This window comes from Salmo salar, chromosome 04 (assembly GCF_965601325.2).
Source record: "Salmo salar chromosome 04, fSalSal1, whole genome shotgun sequence".
Taxonomy (NCBI): Eukaryota; Metazoa; Chordata; class Actinopteri; order Salmoniformes; family Salmonidae; genus Salmo; species Salmo salar.
In genome coordinates this window covers 70,766,891-70,781,412 of record NC_138294.1, presented here as the reverse complement: position 1 = coordinate 70,781,412, position 14,522 = coordinate 70,766,891, and the positions used below count along the sequence as shown (strand labels likewise).

The following is a 14,522-nucleotide window of genomic DNA, read 5'->3' as shown; positions in this document are numbered from 1 at the left end:
AAGCAGTGGTCTTGTATTCTGGGAGGACTACATGTGGGAAATGTCAGTGCTTGTGTGGTCACTGAGACTGACCTATAGGACAAATCGATGTGATTGAGGTGAGAGTGTATCTCACAGACACACACAGAGGTGTGTGTGTGTGTGTGTGTGTGTGTGTGTGTGTGTGTGTGTGTGTGTGTGTGTGTGTGTGTGTGTGTGTGTGTGTGTGTGTGTGTGTGTGTGTGTGTGTGTGTGTGTGTGGTGTGTGTGTGTGTGTGGGAGGTTGGGGGTAAACTCAGGATTCAGGGGTGGAAACTGCCGATTACTTAGGAGCTCTCAGCAAATTGAAGGCGCTAGTGAGTAATCGTTCTCAGACTGTCATTTAATTAATCACTCTGTCCTTTCTCCAAATGTGCATACGGCTGATTCAACTTTATTCCATTTGCCCAATTGTTATTTTTAATACAGGAGTGTTGCCACAGTGAAACAGAGTCCTGATTGTGCACTGTGCATTATACAAATTGGATTGCTAAGTGTGTGTGTGAGAGAGAGGAGAATAGGGTGCCAAATGGGCTATTAACAAGTAGACAATGCATCATACATCAGGTGTTTACTGTTGATATGGTACAAAGAGGCAATCTTTGGCACTGTTAAAATGTTACTTTTCTGATATCATATCTATTTTATCATGATCTCAGTTGTCATGTAATATCTCTCTGTATCATGGTATCAGTTAGCATATCTCACTTTATCCTGGTATCAGTTTTCATATCTCTCTTTATCGTGGTATCATGTGTCATATAGAGTTCACTCAAAAGTTTGGACACACCTACTCATTCAAGATTTTTTCTCTATTTTGACTATTTTCTACATTGTAGAATAATAGTGAAGACATCAAAACTATGAAATAACACATGGAGTCATGTGGTAACCAAAAAAAGTGTTAAACAAATATAAAATATATTTTATATTTCAGTAGCCACCCTTTGCCATTACAACCTTGCAGACTCTTGGCATTCTCTCAACCAGCTTCATGAGGTAGTCACCTGGAATGCATTCAATTAACAGATGTGCCTTGTTAAAAGTTATTTTGTGGAATTTCTTTCCTTCTTAATGCGTTTGAGCATATCAGTTGTGTTATGACAAGGTAGGGGTGGTATACAGAAGATAGCCCTATTTGGTAAAAGACCAAGTCCATGTTATGGCAAGAACAGCTCAAATAAGCAAAGGGAAACGATAGTCCATCATTACTTTAAGACATGAAGGTCAGTCAATATTGAAAATGTCAAGAGCTTTGAAAGTTTCTTCAAGTGCAGTCGCAAAAACCATCAAGCACTATGATGAAACTGGCTCTCATGAGGACGGCCACAGGAAAGGAAGACCCAGAGTTACCTCTGCTGCACAGTTAACTGCCTCAGATTGCAGCCCAAATAAATGCTTCACAGAGTTCAAGTAACAGACACATCTCAACATCAACTGTTCAGAATTAACTGCGTGAATCAGGCCTTCATGGTCGAATTGCTGCAAAGATACCACTACTAAAGGACACCAATAAGAAGAAGAGACTTGTTTGGGCCAAGAAACACGAGACCGGTGGAAATCTGTCCTTTGGTCTGATGAGTCCAAATTTGAGATTTTTGGTTTCCAACCGCTGTGTCTTTGTGAGATACAGAGTAGGTGAACGGATGATCTCCGCATGTGTGGTTCCCATCGTGAAGCATGGAGGAGGAGGTGTGGGGGTGCTTTGCTGGTGACACTGTCAGTGATTTATTTAGAATTCAAGGCACACTTAAAACCTCTTACATCTAGATGTTCCGCTAGCGGAACACCACTCCAATATCCAATGATAGGGTGTGGCGCGAAATACAAACTCCTCGAAAATCCCCAAATTTCAATTTTTCAAACATATGACTATTTTACACCATTTTAAAGACAAGACTCTCCTTTATCTAACCACACTGTCTGATTTCAAAAAGGCTTTACAACGAAAGCAAAACATTAGATTATGTCAGCAGAGTACCCAGCCAGAAATAATCAGACACCCATTTTCAAGCTAGCATATAATGTCAGAAAAACCAAAACCACAGCTAAATGCAGCACTAACCTTTGATGATCTTCATCAGATGACACTCCTAGGACATTATGTTATACAATACATGCATGTTTTGTTCAATCAAGTACATATTTATATCAAAAACCAGCTTTTTACATTAGCATGTGACGTTCAGAACTAGCATTCCCACCGAACACTTCCGGTGAATTTACTAAATTACTCACGATAAACGTTCACAAAAAAACATAATTATTTTAAGAATTATAGATACAGAACTCCTTTATGCAATCGCGGTGTCCGATTTTAAAATAGCTTTTCGGTGAAAGCACATTTTGCAATTTTCTGAGTAGATAGCTCGCCATCACGGGCTAGCTAATTTGACACCCACCAAGTTTGGTACTCACCAAACTCAGATTTATTATAAGAAAAATTGGATTACCTTTGCTGTTCTTCGTCAGAATGCACTCCCAGGACTTGTACTTCAACAACAAATGTTGGTTTGGTTCCAAATAATCCATAGTTATATCCAAATAGCGGCGTTTTGTTCGTGCGTTCAAGACACTATCCGAAGGGTGACGCGCGGACGCGTATCGTGACAAAAAATGTCAAAATATTCCATTACCGTACTTCGAAGCATGTCAAACGCTGTTTAAAATCTATTTTTATGCGATTTTTCTCGTAAAATAGCGATAATATTCCGACCGGGAGTCGTTGTTTTCGTTCAAAGACTGAAAAAGTAAAATGGACTCTTCACGTGCCAGCACGCGCCCGTCTCATTATTATCAGATCGACCACTTACCAACTGTGCTACTGTTTTTCAGCCAGTAACTGCAGAGTCATCATTCAACGTTCTGGCGCCTTCTGAGAGCCTATGGGAGCCTTAGAAAGTGTCACGGTACAGCAGAGATCCTCTGTTTTGGATAGAGATGACAAAGAAGGCCAAGAAATGGTCAGACAGGGTACTTCCTGTACAGAATCTTCTCAGGTTTTGGCCTGCCATTTGAGTTCTGTTATACTCACAGACACCATTCAAACAGTTTTAGAAACTTTGGAGTGTTTCCTATCCAAAGCTACTAATTATATGCATATTCTAGTTTCTGGGCAGGAGTAATAACCAGATTAAATCAGGTACGTTTTTTATCCGGCCGTGAAAATACTGCCCCCTATCCATAACAAGTTAACCAGCATGGCTACCACAGCATTCTGCAGCGATATGCCACCCCGTCTGGTCGCACTTAGTGGGACTATGATCCAAAACACACCTCCAGGCGGTGTAAGGGCTATTTGACCAAGAAGTAGAGTGATGGAGTGCTGCATCAGATGACCTGGCCTCCACAATCACCTGATCTCAACTAATTGAGATTGTTTGGGATAAGTTGGACCACAGAGTGAAGGAAAAGCAGCCAACAAGTTCTCATGATATGTGGGAACTCCTTCAAGATTGTTGGAAAAGCATTCCTCATGAAGCTGGTTGAGAGAATGCCAAGAGTGTGCAAAGCTGTCATCAAGGCAAAGGGTGGCTACTTTGAAGAATCTCAAATATAAAATCTATTTTGATTTAACACTTTTTTGGTTACTACATGATTCTTTATGTGTTATTTCATAGTTTTGATGTCTTCACTGTTATTCTACAATGTAGAAAATAGTAAAAATAAAGAAAACCCTGGAATGAGTAGGTGTGTCCAAACTATCAGTTGTCATATCTCTCTCTATCATGGTATCAGTTGTCATATCTCTCTCTCTCTCATGGTATCAGTTGTCATATCTCTCTCTCTCTCTCATGGTATCAGTTGTCATATCTCTCTCTATCATGGTATCAGTTGTCATATCTCTGTATCATGGTATTAGTTGTCATATCTCTCTGTATCATGGTATTAGTTGTCATGTATCTCTTTATCATGGTATCATATATTTATTTGTATTATGGTATCATATATCTCTCCACATGGTTTCTGCTGGTGCGTCATGGTATCATGCATCTGTGTGTGTGATAACTCTAGTTTGGTTCTCTTCTCCAGACTTCTCTCCCCCGGCGTCACCCCTCAGTGCCCTGTTCCATCCGGCTCCAGATGAAGGAGCGGAGTGTTTCGGGGAGCTGGATCCCATGCCCGTTTGGGACTGGAGTACAACCTGGGTGGAGGAGATGGAGGCGCAGTACCGTGCCCAGTACCCCTCCCAGGCAGATGCACCCCCCGCCTGCGACACCTGGGGGCATCGTCGTGCTGACCGTCACTGTGAGGACCGCCGAGCCACCGGAGGGGGTAGGGTTTGAGGACGAGGGGGTGGGTCAAGTACAACCTCACAGCGATGATTGGCTTGATGATACATTTTTTGTGAAATCCATTTCAATGCCAAGACATGCATTTCATTTACTCATGATTTGTAAAGTACTCATAGAAAATCAGGAGAAAAACTATGTAGTTTTATGTTTCGTCCATGAATTAGGAGGTGGCCTTTGTTTTCCTGTGAGTGGTTTACAACAAGTCATGAGTAGAAGATGTAATTGGGAATGAAATGAAGTTGACCATTCAACCTCTCCCATCCAGACCACTATTGGTTACCTGAACTATGTTTCCCACAATACCTCAGGGCAGTCTCTCCCATGAAAATAGAATTCCTAGAATAGGCATCTTCTATTTTTATGGATCCTCCTCTAATTTGTGTTCTCCATATGTCCTAACCTGGGATGGTCTTTCCAAGAGTTTAACCGCAGCCCCAAAAACAACTTTTAAAAAGTTTGTCAAAATGATCTCAATTCATGTCATACCCGGTTGTTCCAGAACAAATATTTGGAGTGTTATGATTTTAGTGGCACTATTACTGTAATGTAGTGCATTTCTTTTCTTCCAGAATCTTCCATGGGCTATGATCCTGCTATCCTAGTTAAAACAGACTGAACTGAACGCATAATGATAGGCGTAGCGTTCAGTCTGGTTTAACCAGGCTATGATCCTACCATATTAGAGTGTATTGAAAACAACAGGAGAGAATTTGTACAGAACATTCACTGATCATTCATTTGCAATAGAATGTAAATATACGCGACTGATTTTATTTAATGAACCATGAACACTGTGACTTTCCAACCCATTTTCTGCCTCTTCTTTTTATCATCCTTTGTTCACAAGAGACGGTCTAAAGTTTTATCATGTTTTTCATTATTATTAAATGTGCTTTTGTCTCTATTGATTTTATAATGAGAGCTAAACATTTAAGTTACACTAGAATTTGGAAGATGTTCTGTTTCAGATTTTGTTTAATTTCTCTTCCCTTTGACTTCAAGCTAAACATTAAGGGCTGAATCATGACTTCAGATGTGTCTGCATCACTCAACTTTTTTTTCTCCCAATTCTCCCTTTGACATTAATACATGACTAGCTCAAACGTCTCAAACACACTCACATGTCAGAAGTTAGGATTTGTCCCTATGTACTTGTGTACCTAAATGAAATGTGTATAAATTTAGCAATAACTAGAATGTTTTTCTCATGCTGTAACAGTCTTCCTTTTGTAAGAATAGGTTCAGTAGGACTGGACTAATGTGTATTATTGGAGAGGAGGAATAATTATTCATTTTATATAAATGTTTATGCATTACTTAATAATACTATTTGAAGCTTAACTAACTGTCTTCTACTGTGGCCTTATTGAGAATAAAAACGTATTCATTTCAGTCTGATAACTTATTTTTAGTAATTCATGTTTAATCCAGGAAGTCTTTCTCAAGTAGCAGTGGATATTAGCCTGTGTTTCATCCTTGCCTTTCTAAATTTGCCAGTTGTTTGGTAAGACAACCACAAGTTGGCTTAAGCAAAAACAGACCAGCCAACCAAGATAAATTAATTATATTTTGAGACTACCAATCGCATTCTGTGGATCAGGATGATCTCCCTCAAATGTTTTGATACCAACTGGTATCCAACTCAAATTACATCCAGTTCAATCCTAATGTGACACTAAACCTTTAAATGAGATGTAATATTCAGTGGCACTTACAAAAGATTCTGTCCTTGTAATGTAGAGGATGAACAACAGGAGGGTTATATAATCATAAAAAAAATATTCATAAAACGAAAGGAAAAGATCATCTTTGACGATGTCTAGCATTTTGGCCCCGCTGGTCTCAGATCACTACTGATCGCTCTGTATTGCCTCTCCTCACATTTGTGTGTGTGTGTGTGTGTGTGTGTGTGTGTGTGTGTGTGTGTGTGTGTGTGTGTGTGTGTGTGTGTGTGTGTGTGTGTGTGTGTGTGTGTGTGTGTGTGTGTGTGTGTGTGTGTGTGTGTGTGTGTGTGTGTGTGTGTGTGTGTGTGTGTTTTGTTAAGATTTGGTCAATAGCTTCTTTGGCAAGGAAAGAGTTTGCTGCTTTAGTCTGTATTGAGTTGTTACTTAGTGTTAATCCCCATTTCCCACTACCACAAACAGACAGAAATGACATTGCACAACAGTGTCTTCATCTTTCCTCGTATGTGTAGGCTACACATCCAGAGGGATTAGCCTTCATATCACAGTGCTCACTACCCCACGGCCATATGCTCAGCACAAAAAGCTACCAGTCCCCACTCCACCCACACAAGCGTATGCACACAACAGTGACACACACACACACAAGCATGCACACACTTAATTCATGCACATTTGCACACACACACACTTCCTTCCCCCTACACACAAACACATGGTACCGCTGGGTTAGGCCTGTGCCAAAATGGCAGCTTTTTATAGCCTGTAGGTAATCCATTGGCCCGGACAGAGAACACAGAAACTGTGCCCCAATGTCTGCCGCCAAGCAGACCTGGGTTCAAATATAATTTGCAATCTTTTAAATACTTTGAGTGTTTGCTTTAGCCTGCCTCGAGTGACAAATGTGCGAGATTTATACATTTGGGAGTATTCTTTTGATTCCATTTCGCCATGCTTGCTCAAACACAGCTGCAGTATTTGAAATTATAAAAATAAATATTCAACCCAGGTCTGCTTTGATGCTTGTTTTGTACTTTTTATCTCACGTTCTTTCTGTTTTTATATACATATACATTTTTATGTCATAACTGCCATTTCACCAGAGGGATTAGGCATTTTGGGAGAAAAATTATATTATGCCATCTGTGTTTGGTCACTGCTTTCTCTAGGGAGTATAACTTTGAATGAGAGAGAAGTAATCCAATGCTTCCTCGTGTATTTGGACTGGGATGTCCAGTTAGATTTGACTGGATCATTGGACAATAATATTCAGTGGCTCTGCTTGTACAGAATTTATGGCAAGTAATTTTCTTACATCCCACCTCTCTGGGCAGGCAATGCTGCGTATTAACTGAATATAATTTCTGTGTGTTTTTGTGGGATTCCTTGCTTTCAAAGCACACCCACAACCATCTGGGCAGAGGTAAAATTGCAATTAAAAGTTGTACACTGAACTGTGACAAATGTATTTACAGTTGCATGTTAAAGTGACAATGATTTAACTAACTGGAAATCAATGTGGCACACATGAGCAATCCATATCCACTCTGTATGTCTGGCAATACTATGTAACCAGCTTACCTCCATCACACAAACCCACATACAGTTGAAGTCAGAAGTTTACATACAGCCTAGCCAAATACATGTAAACTCAGTTTTTCACCATTCCTGACATTTAATCAGAGTAACAATTCCCTGTCTTAGGTCAGTTAAGAATGTGAAATGTCTGAAAAATAGTAGAGAGAATAATTTATTTCAGCTTTTATTTCTTTCATTGCATTCCCAGTGGATCAGAAGTTTACATACTCAATTAGTATTTGGTAGCATTGCCTTTAAATTATTTAACTTGGGTCAAATGTTTCAGGTAGCCTTTCACAAGCTTCCCACAATAAGTTGAGGGAATTTTGGCCCATTCCTCCTGACAGACCTGGTGTAACTGAGTCAGGTTTGTAGGCCTCCTTGCTCTCACACACTTTTTCAGTTCTGCCCACAAATTGTCTATAGGATTGAGGTTAGGGCTTTGTGATGGCCACTCCAATACCTTGACTTTGTTATCCTTAAGCCATTTTGCCACAACTTTGGAAGTATGCTTGGGATCATTATCTGTTTGGAATTCCCATTTGCAACCAAGCTTTAACTTCCTGACTGATGCCTTGATGTTGCTTCAATATAGCCACATTATTTTCCTCCTCATGATGCCATCTATTTTGTGAAGTGCACCAGTCCCTCCTGCAGCAAAGCACCCCCACAACATGATGCTGCCACCCCCGTGCTTCACGGTTGGGATTGTGTTCTTCAGCTTGCAAGCCTCCCCCTTTTTCCTCCAAACATAACGATGGTCATTATGGCCAAACAGTTATATTTTTGTTTCATCAGACCAGAGGACATTTCTCCAAAAAGTACAATCTTTGTCCCCATGTGCAGTTGCAAACCATAGTCTGGTTTTTTTTTATGGCGGCTTTGGAGCAGTGGCTTCTTCCTTGCTGAGCGGCCTTTCAGGTTATATCAATATAGGACTCGTTTTACTGTGGATATAGAAACTTTTGTACCTGTTTCCTCCAGCATCTTCACAAGGTCCTTTGCTGTTGTTCTGGGATTGATTTGCACTTTTCGCACCAAAGTACGTTCATCTCTAGGAGACAGAACACGTCTCCTTCCTGAGCGGCATGACGGCTGCGTAGTCCCATGGTGTTTATACTTGCGTACCATTGTTTGTACAGATGAACGTGGTACCTTCAGGCATTTGGAAATTGCTCCCAAGGATGAACTAGACTTGTGGAGGTCTACAATTTTTTTTCTGAGGTCTTGGCTGATTTCTTTTGACTTTCCCATGATGTCAAGCAAAGAGGTACTGAGTTCGAAGGTAGGCCTTGAAATACATCCACAGGTACACCTCCAATTGACTCAAATGATGTCAATTAGCCTGTCAGAAGCTTCTAAAGCCATGACATCATTTTCGTGAATTTTCCAAGCTGTTTAAAGGCACAGTCAACTTAGTGTATGTAAACCTCTGACCCACTGGAATTGTGATACAGTGAATTATAAGTGAAATAATATGTCTAAACAATTGTTGGAAAAATGTCTTGTGTCATGTACAAAGTAGATGTCCTAACTGACTTCCCAAAACTATAGTTTGTTAACAAGAAATTTGTGGAGTGGTTGAAAAACAAGTTTTAATGAATCCAACCTAAATGTATGTAAATTTCCAACATCAACTGTCCATGTTTTTTATTTTACCAGGCAAGCCAGTTAAGAACAAATTCTTATTTTCAATGACAGCCTAGGAACAGTGGGTTAACTGCCTTGTTCAGGGGCAGAACGTCAGATTTTGTACCTTGTCAGCTCGGGGATTTGATCTATGCAACCTTTCAGTTACTAGTCCAGCGCTCTAACCACTAGGCTACCTGTCGCCCCAACACTCAGTGCTCTGTGGTGGTGTCATATTGGGAGTGTTTGGTGGTCCTGGTTGGTGGTGTTTCCTGTGCATTGTGTGATTAGAGTCTATGGTGAATTGCTCAGACCCCATGGGAGCCTGCCTTCTGTGACCCAGATCCGGTCTGGACCAGATTAGACAGAAGGGTCCCTTCAGCTTCCTCTCTTCTTTTCTCCTTTCCTCTTCTCTTCTCCTCCACTTCTCCTTTCCTCTTCTCTTCTCCTTTCTCTACTCTTCTCTTCAAACACTAATTCAACTAACTAATATTCAATCCACAAAAGTTTACGTTCATACATACATACGATTTTCTTCTGCTCACATATCCTCATGACTGCATACGGCTTTATTTGCGACCCATTTTGCGTACAGACGTCTGCCTAAAAGTCAAAAGCATCCATCTCTTCTCTGCCATGCAATTAACATGGAAATTGGAATGTGACATGTTGGATGGGACAGGGGTTTTAATGACCCACCCAATCCCCAACTCCTCATCTCTCCATCTTGCTCTCTCTTTCTCAGACTATTCTCTCTTTCTCTAGTGGGCGTTTCTGGCTTGACACTGGCCTAATGAATGAGCTGGATGATTAATGGCAACAGAGAAGAAATGTGGGGGGGGGGGGGGGGGGTGAAGGCGGGAAAGGGGCCTTCCAGGATGCTATGAAGGTGGGAGATAAGTGGGGGTGAGGTTTGAGGGCAAGTCCTAAAGGCTCTTCCCTGTCTACAGTGTGTTGAGAGGGCCTGTGAGCTAGTCTGTCAGCGATAGCTCAGTATATTTTGTTCTCAAGAGTTGATTCAGCGTTTAGGGATACATAGGGTAGAAGTGCTTTATATCGGTCGTACATCATTGTTTTAGGTAGTCTCTGTCGAGCTGAGCTATAATATGAGTTGGTCTGAATATGTTAATTCGGCGACTTGTGTGTCTCCTGTCTTTGTCTGTGTTTCTTGTGACCTGACTTGTGATCCTAATTAACTACACAGGGAGCAGTCCCATTCCCACTCCCATTTGAATTACTCCTTGATCCAGCTAGGCTCAAAAGACTAATTTCTGCAACATGCCTTGTTTTTCCAGGGCACAACAGTAGGCTACAGTACAGTACAAAGACAACCCATCGTGCCCTTTTTCAGTTCACTGCTGGGGCACAATGAGAGTACTCCCAGGACACTCTAGTGTGTGTGTGTGTGTGTGTGTGTGTGTGTGTGTGTGTGTGTGTGTGTGTGTGTGTGTGTGTGTGTGTGTGTGTGTGTGTGTGTGTGTGTGTGTGTGTGTGTGTGTGTGTGTGACAGGTCACCTCAGGGTTGTGTGTGATGTCTCAGGTGGGCAGTGGAGAGGGTGCGTGCTATTTATCGCTCTGTGTTAAGGCCCCTCACACTGGGAATTGCATACTTCTCCATGCAGAGCCAACCAGGTGGAATGTACTGTGAATAGGCAGAGGCTTCAGGAAGAAAATAAAGAAAACATGACTTCAGCTAAGCTTTTACATTTTCAATCCACCTGGATAGAAGGGGGGGGGGTGGGGTCATACACAGTAAACTTATTTCTAGACATTCTTATGAAACATGACTTGTAAAGTCCAAAAAAGTACCCAATTTATTGTTCAACAAATGTATTTTATTGTATTATTACAAAACAACAAGACTACCAAAAAGTTAGTTGACAGAATATGCAAGTCGTCGCACAATCGCAGCAACAGTCCTTCAAAAGTGACGGTTACAATCTTTTCACAACGTTGTCGGTCTGTCGGTTCACAACTAGCTTCCTCTGTAAAAAAAAATAAAAATAAAATAAAAGTTCTAAATAATATTCTCATCGGACCACGGGCGATAGGGATCCTGAGTGGACGAGGACCCCTGCAGGTTACGCTGTCCAGCCAGCTGCCTGACATGAACACACTTTGTGCTTCATATTTGTTGTTGTTTCTCCACCACAACAAGAGTGCAATAGTCTTTATGCTTTCCGAACAGTATACAGTTCTACAAAATGACGTTGGCACATTCAAGACATTAACTTTTTATACATGTGTTTTTCCTTATAAATACAATATACTTTTTCTTTCCCTTTATCCAGAGCCCACGTAAAAACAGTACAGCAATGGCTATTTGCAAATGAATACGGGCCGAGCCCGAGAGTCATAAATAATCATAATAATATAAAAAAATGTATGAAAATCCGTTCTTATTCCATTGTTCTTCAGAAAGTGATCTTCATTTTTTTTCTGTTTGCTTTGATCGAAGAAAGAAAATGGGAGGCATCAAAGGAACATCGAACGCCAAAGGTGTTTTGTTTTCTGCGAGTCTTCCGGTATCCATTTATCTCATTTCCTGCAACAGACAGACAGACAGACGTGTCAACATATGAATAAAAGGGGGAAAACGCTGAAATTATTATCTGCACATAACAGTAATGAGCTCTCACAAGGCATGTCTCATAAATCACAAAGGTTGTCTACATCGCTAGTTTTGAATACAACAACATGTATTTATTTGTCAATTTATTTTCAAAACAGAACCCATAACCAGATACAAAACTAAATGACAGGAGCGTAAAAACCCTAAGGAGGTGGCTTTTAAGCAGTCGTGGAAAAAGTACCCAATAGTCATACTTGAGTGAAAGTAAAGATTCTTTAATATAAAAAATAGTAAAAGTATTTGGTTTTAAATATACTTAAGTATCAAAAGTAAATGTAATTGCTAAAATATACTTAAGTATCAAAAGTAAAAGTATGAATCATTTCAAATTCCTTATATTAAGCAAACCAGACTGCACGATTATCTTGTTATTTTAATTTACAGATAGGCAGGTGCACACTCCAACACTCAGACATAATTTACAAACGAAGCATGTGGGGTTTTGTGAGTCCGCCAGATCAGAGGCAGTAATTTGACCAGGGATATTCTCTTGATAAGTGTGTAAATTGGATCATTTTCCTGTCCTGTTAAGTGTAAAATAAAATAGTACTTTTGGGAGTCAGAGAAAATTTATGGAGTAAAAAGCACATAATGTTCTTTAAAATGTTGTAAAGTAAAAGCAAAAGTTGTAAAAAATATAAATGGTAATATAAAGTACAGATACCCTGAAAAGCAGCTTAAGTAGTATGTTAAATAATTTTTATTTAAGTACTTTACTCAGCTGCTTTTAAGTATACACTTTTGGGAGAAAACCCACATTTTTACTAATAACCATCATAAAATGTTTCTAAACCAGGGCAAAACCCCTATTCAGCTCTATCTCACTGTAATCCAAACGCTAGTCAACCGCCCTATGGGAGCAGCTCTGGTTCGTCCTTCATGGATTACTTGACTCTGTAATCACCCGAGGGATTGGCCGTTAATCGAGGAAGTCAAGATCTGAGGGAGTCACACAAAACGTATCCCCCACTGGGGGGGATAAAGAACAACTCCATCCCCAATCACACAGATACCCCATTCAACCGCTCTGTCCAAGTGGAAACATAAGGCTCAGCACCATGACAGAAAGAGGGGTAACCCGCAACTGGCTCCCCAGTGAAACACACAGTCCCTCTATTGTAATACTCTGGCTTTTATGGTCCTGGTGGAGCAAGAAGGGCAGTGGAGGTGAGGGGGAGAGGGGCATCCCCCTCACTAGGGAGCCTGCAGGGAGTGCATATAAGCAACGATCACGCAGAGAAGTGTTCCCACAGTAGTGCACTATAGAGGGAGAGTGGGGTACGGGGCTATCCTTGACATTATTATACACTGTGCAGGGGGGGTTTGGTGTTGTGTGTGTGTGTGTGTGTGTGTGTGTGTGTGTGTGTGTGTGTGTGTGTGTGTGTGTGTGTGTGTGTGTGTGTGTGTGTGTGTGTGTGTGTGTGTGTGTGTGTGTGTGTGTGTGTGTGTGTGTGTGTATTTTAATGGAGAGAGATGAAGCATTTGTGAGTATGTACACAGATTTTTTTTATAGAGATACAATATATAGTATTTGTACTACACGCTTGACAAGGTTTGTCATTTTGCTCAGTTATCCGTCGTGTCAGCATTTCCATGCTAATGAATGATTATTTATGTATGACACTAGCACTGAACCATAGACAGTATAACCACCTCTCAGTTATGGACTGTTTTGTTCCGGCACCTATTTGGCTGGATCCGGTACCCTCTCCAGGTATTAAAAATTCTTTTCACTTTTTTCAATGTAAAAATTGTAATCAAAGCGATCAAAGTTCATTTGAGTTGTCTTTTCCTTAATTCTCCTGCCCCCACAAAAAAACGTGATGTCAAAAAGTAGATTTTCAGCCCGGGCCAAATATTCTAAGAGTTAATTTGGGTTGGGCTGGCCTGGGTTTATGGTTTGTGCAATATGGTAACCTATGTTTGAGACCAACGCGTGGCCATGGCTGTGTGAGATGCGCATCAGTATCTCTCACATAACTAGAATGAGATGAACTTTTTATGTTCTCTGTGCGTCCCTGCTCTGATAGACAGGAACCTCTCTCCAGTGTTGCACTTCATTTATTTCCTAATAGAATCATAGAGGCTTCTGGAGGAGCCTTTCGCCGACAGATAAATTGAAATAAATTTGCCAAAATTATAGACTTACTGCTGTCTGTTCAGAAATAAATGAAATACTTCAGAATAGCTTACTACACCATGAGAAAGCCTATAATTTAGCCACAGAGGATCAATTGCTTCTTTTAAAAAAGTAGCCTAACTGTTGAATGTAGCCCACTAACAAGGAATAGTCTACAGTCGGGAACACGCGGCAAATCTGTCAGTAAAAAAACAGCATGCAGACAAAACAGGCCTTTCATAATATTTCAAATAGAATCGAGGGAAAACACAGGTTGGAAAGCAAATGGCTCCTGCTGAAAAGACTATACTGTAGGCTACCAAAATATTTGATCAACTTCCAAATATTGTTTTACGAGAGAGAGAGACAGGCTTTTGGCACAAGCGCATGGCCATCACCAGTGAGTGAGCTGCGTATCTTTGGGTGAGTCAGAGAAACTGGAAAGCATTTTTAGGACTATAATTTCCTCCTCACATTGTAGCCTACAATATGTGTCTCCACACACCTAGGCCTAGGCTATTGATGGATTCAAGACGAGGTCGTTTTTATTCATCTCAGATTCTCAGTTT

General features: G+C 40.6%; 2 protein-coding genes across 5 annotated transcripts in view; one reads left to right on the top strand and one right to left on the bottom strand.

The window, feature by feature from the left end:
* The window catches only part of LOC106603667 (roundabout homolog 4), a 53,846-nt gene extending 48,141 nt beyond the window's left edge, over nt 1–5,705 (top strand). For both annotated transcript variants that reach the window (XM_014197622.3, XM_082974683.1), the window contains exon 19: nt 4,051–5,705. In XM_014197622.3, coding sequence (XP_014053097.3) covers nt 4,051–4,304 — 254 coding nt within the window. In that variant the 3' untranslated portion in view covers nt 4,305–5,705. The remainder of the gene's footprint in view (nt 1–4,050) is intronic.
* Nucleotides 5,706–11,015: 5,310 nt separating this feature from the next.
* LOC106603666 (roundabout homolog 3) overlaps nt 11,016–14,522 on the bottom strand; it is a 269,644-nt gene continuing 266,137 nt past the window's right edge. For all 3 annotated transcript variants that reach the window (XM_082974681.1, XM_014197617.3, XM_082974682.1), the window contains exon 27: nt 11,016–11,747. In XM_082974681.1, the coding sequence (XP_082830807.1) occupies nt 11,736–11,747 (12 nt within the window). In that variant the 3' untranslated portion in view covers nt 11,016–11,735. The remainder of the gene's footprint in view (nt 11,748–14,522) is intronic.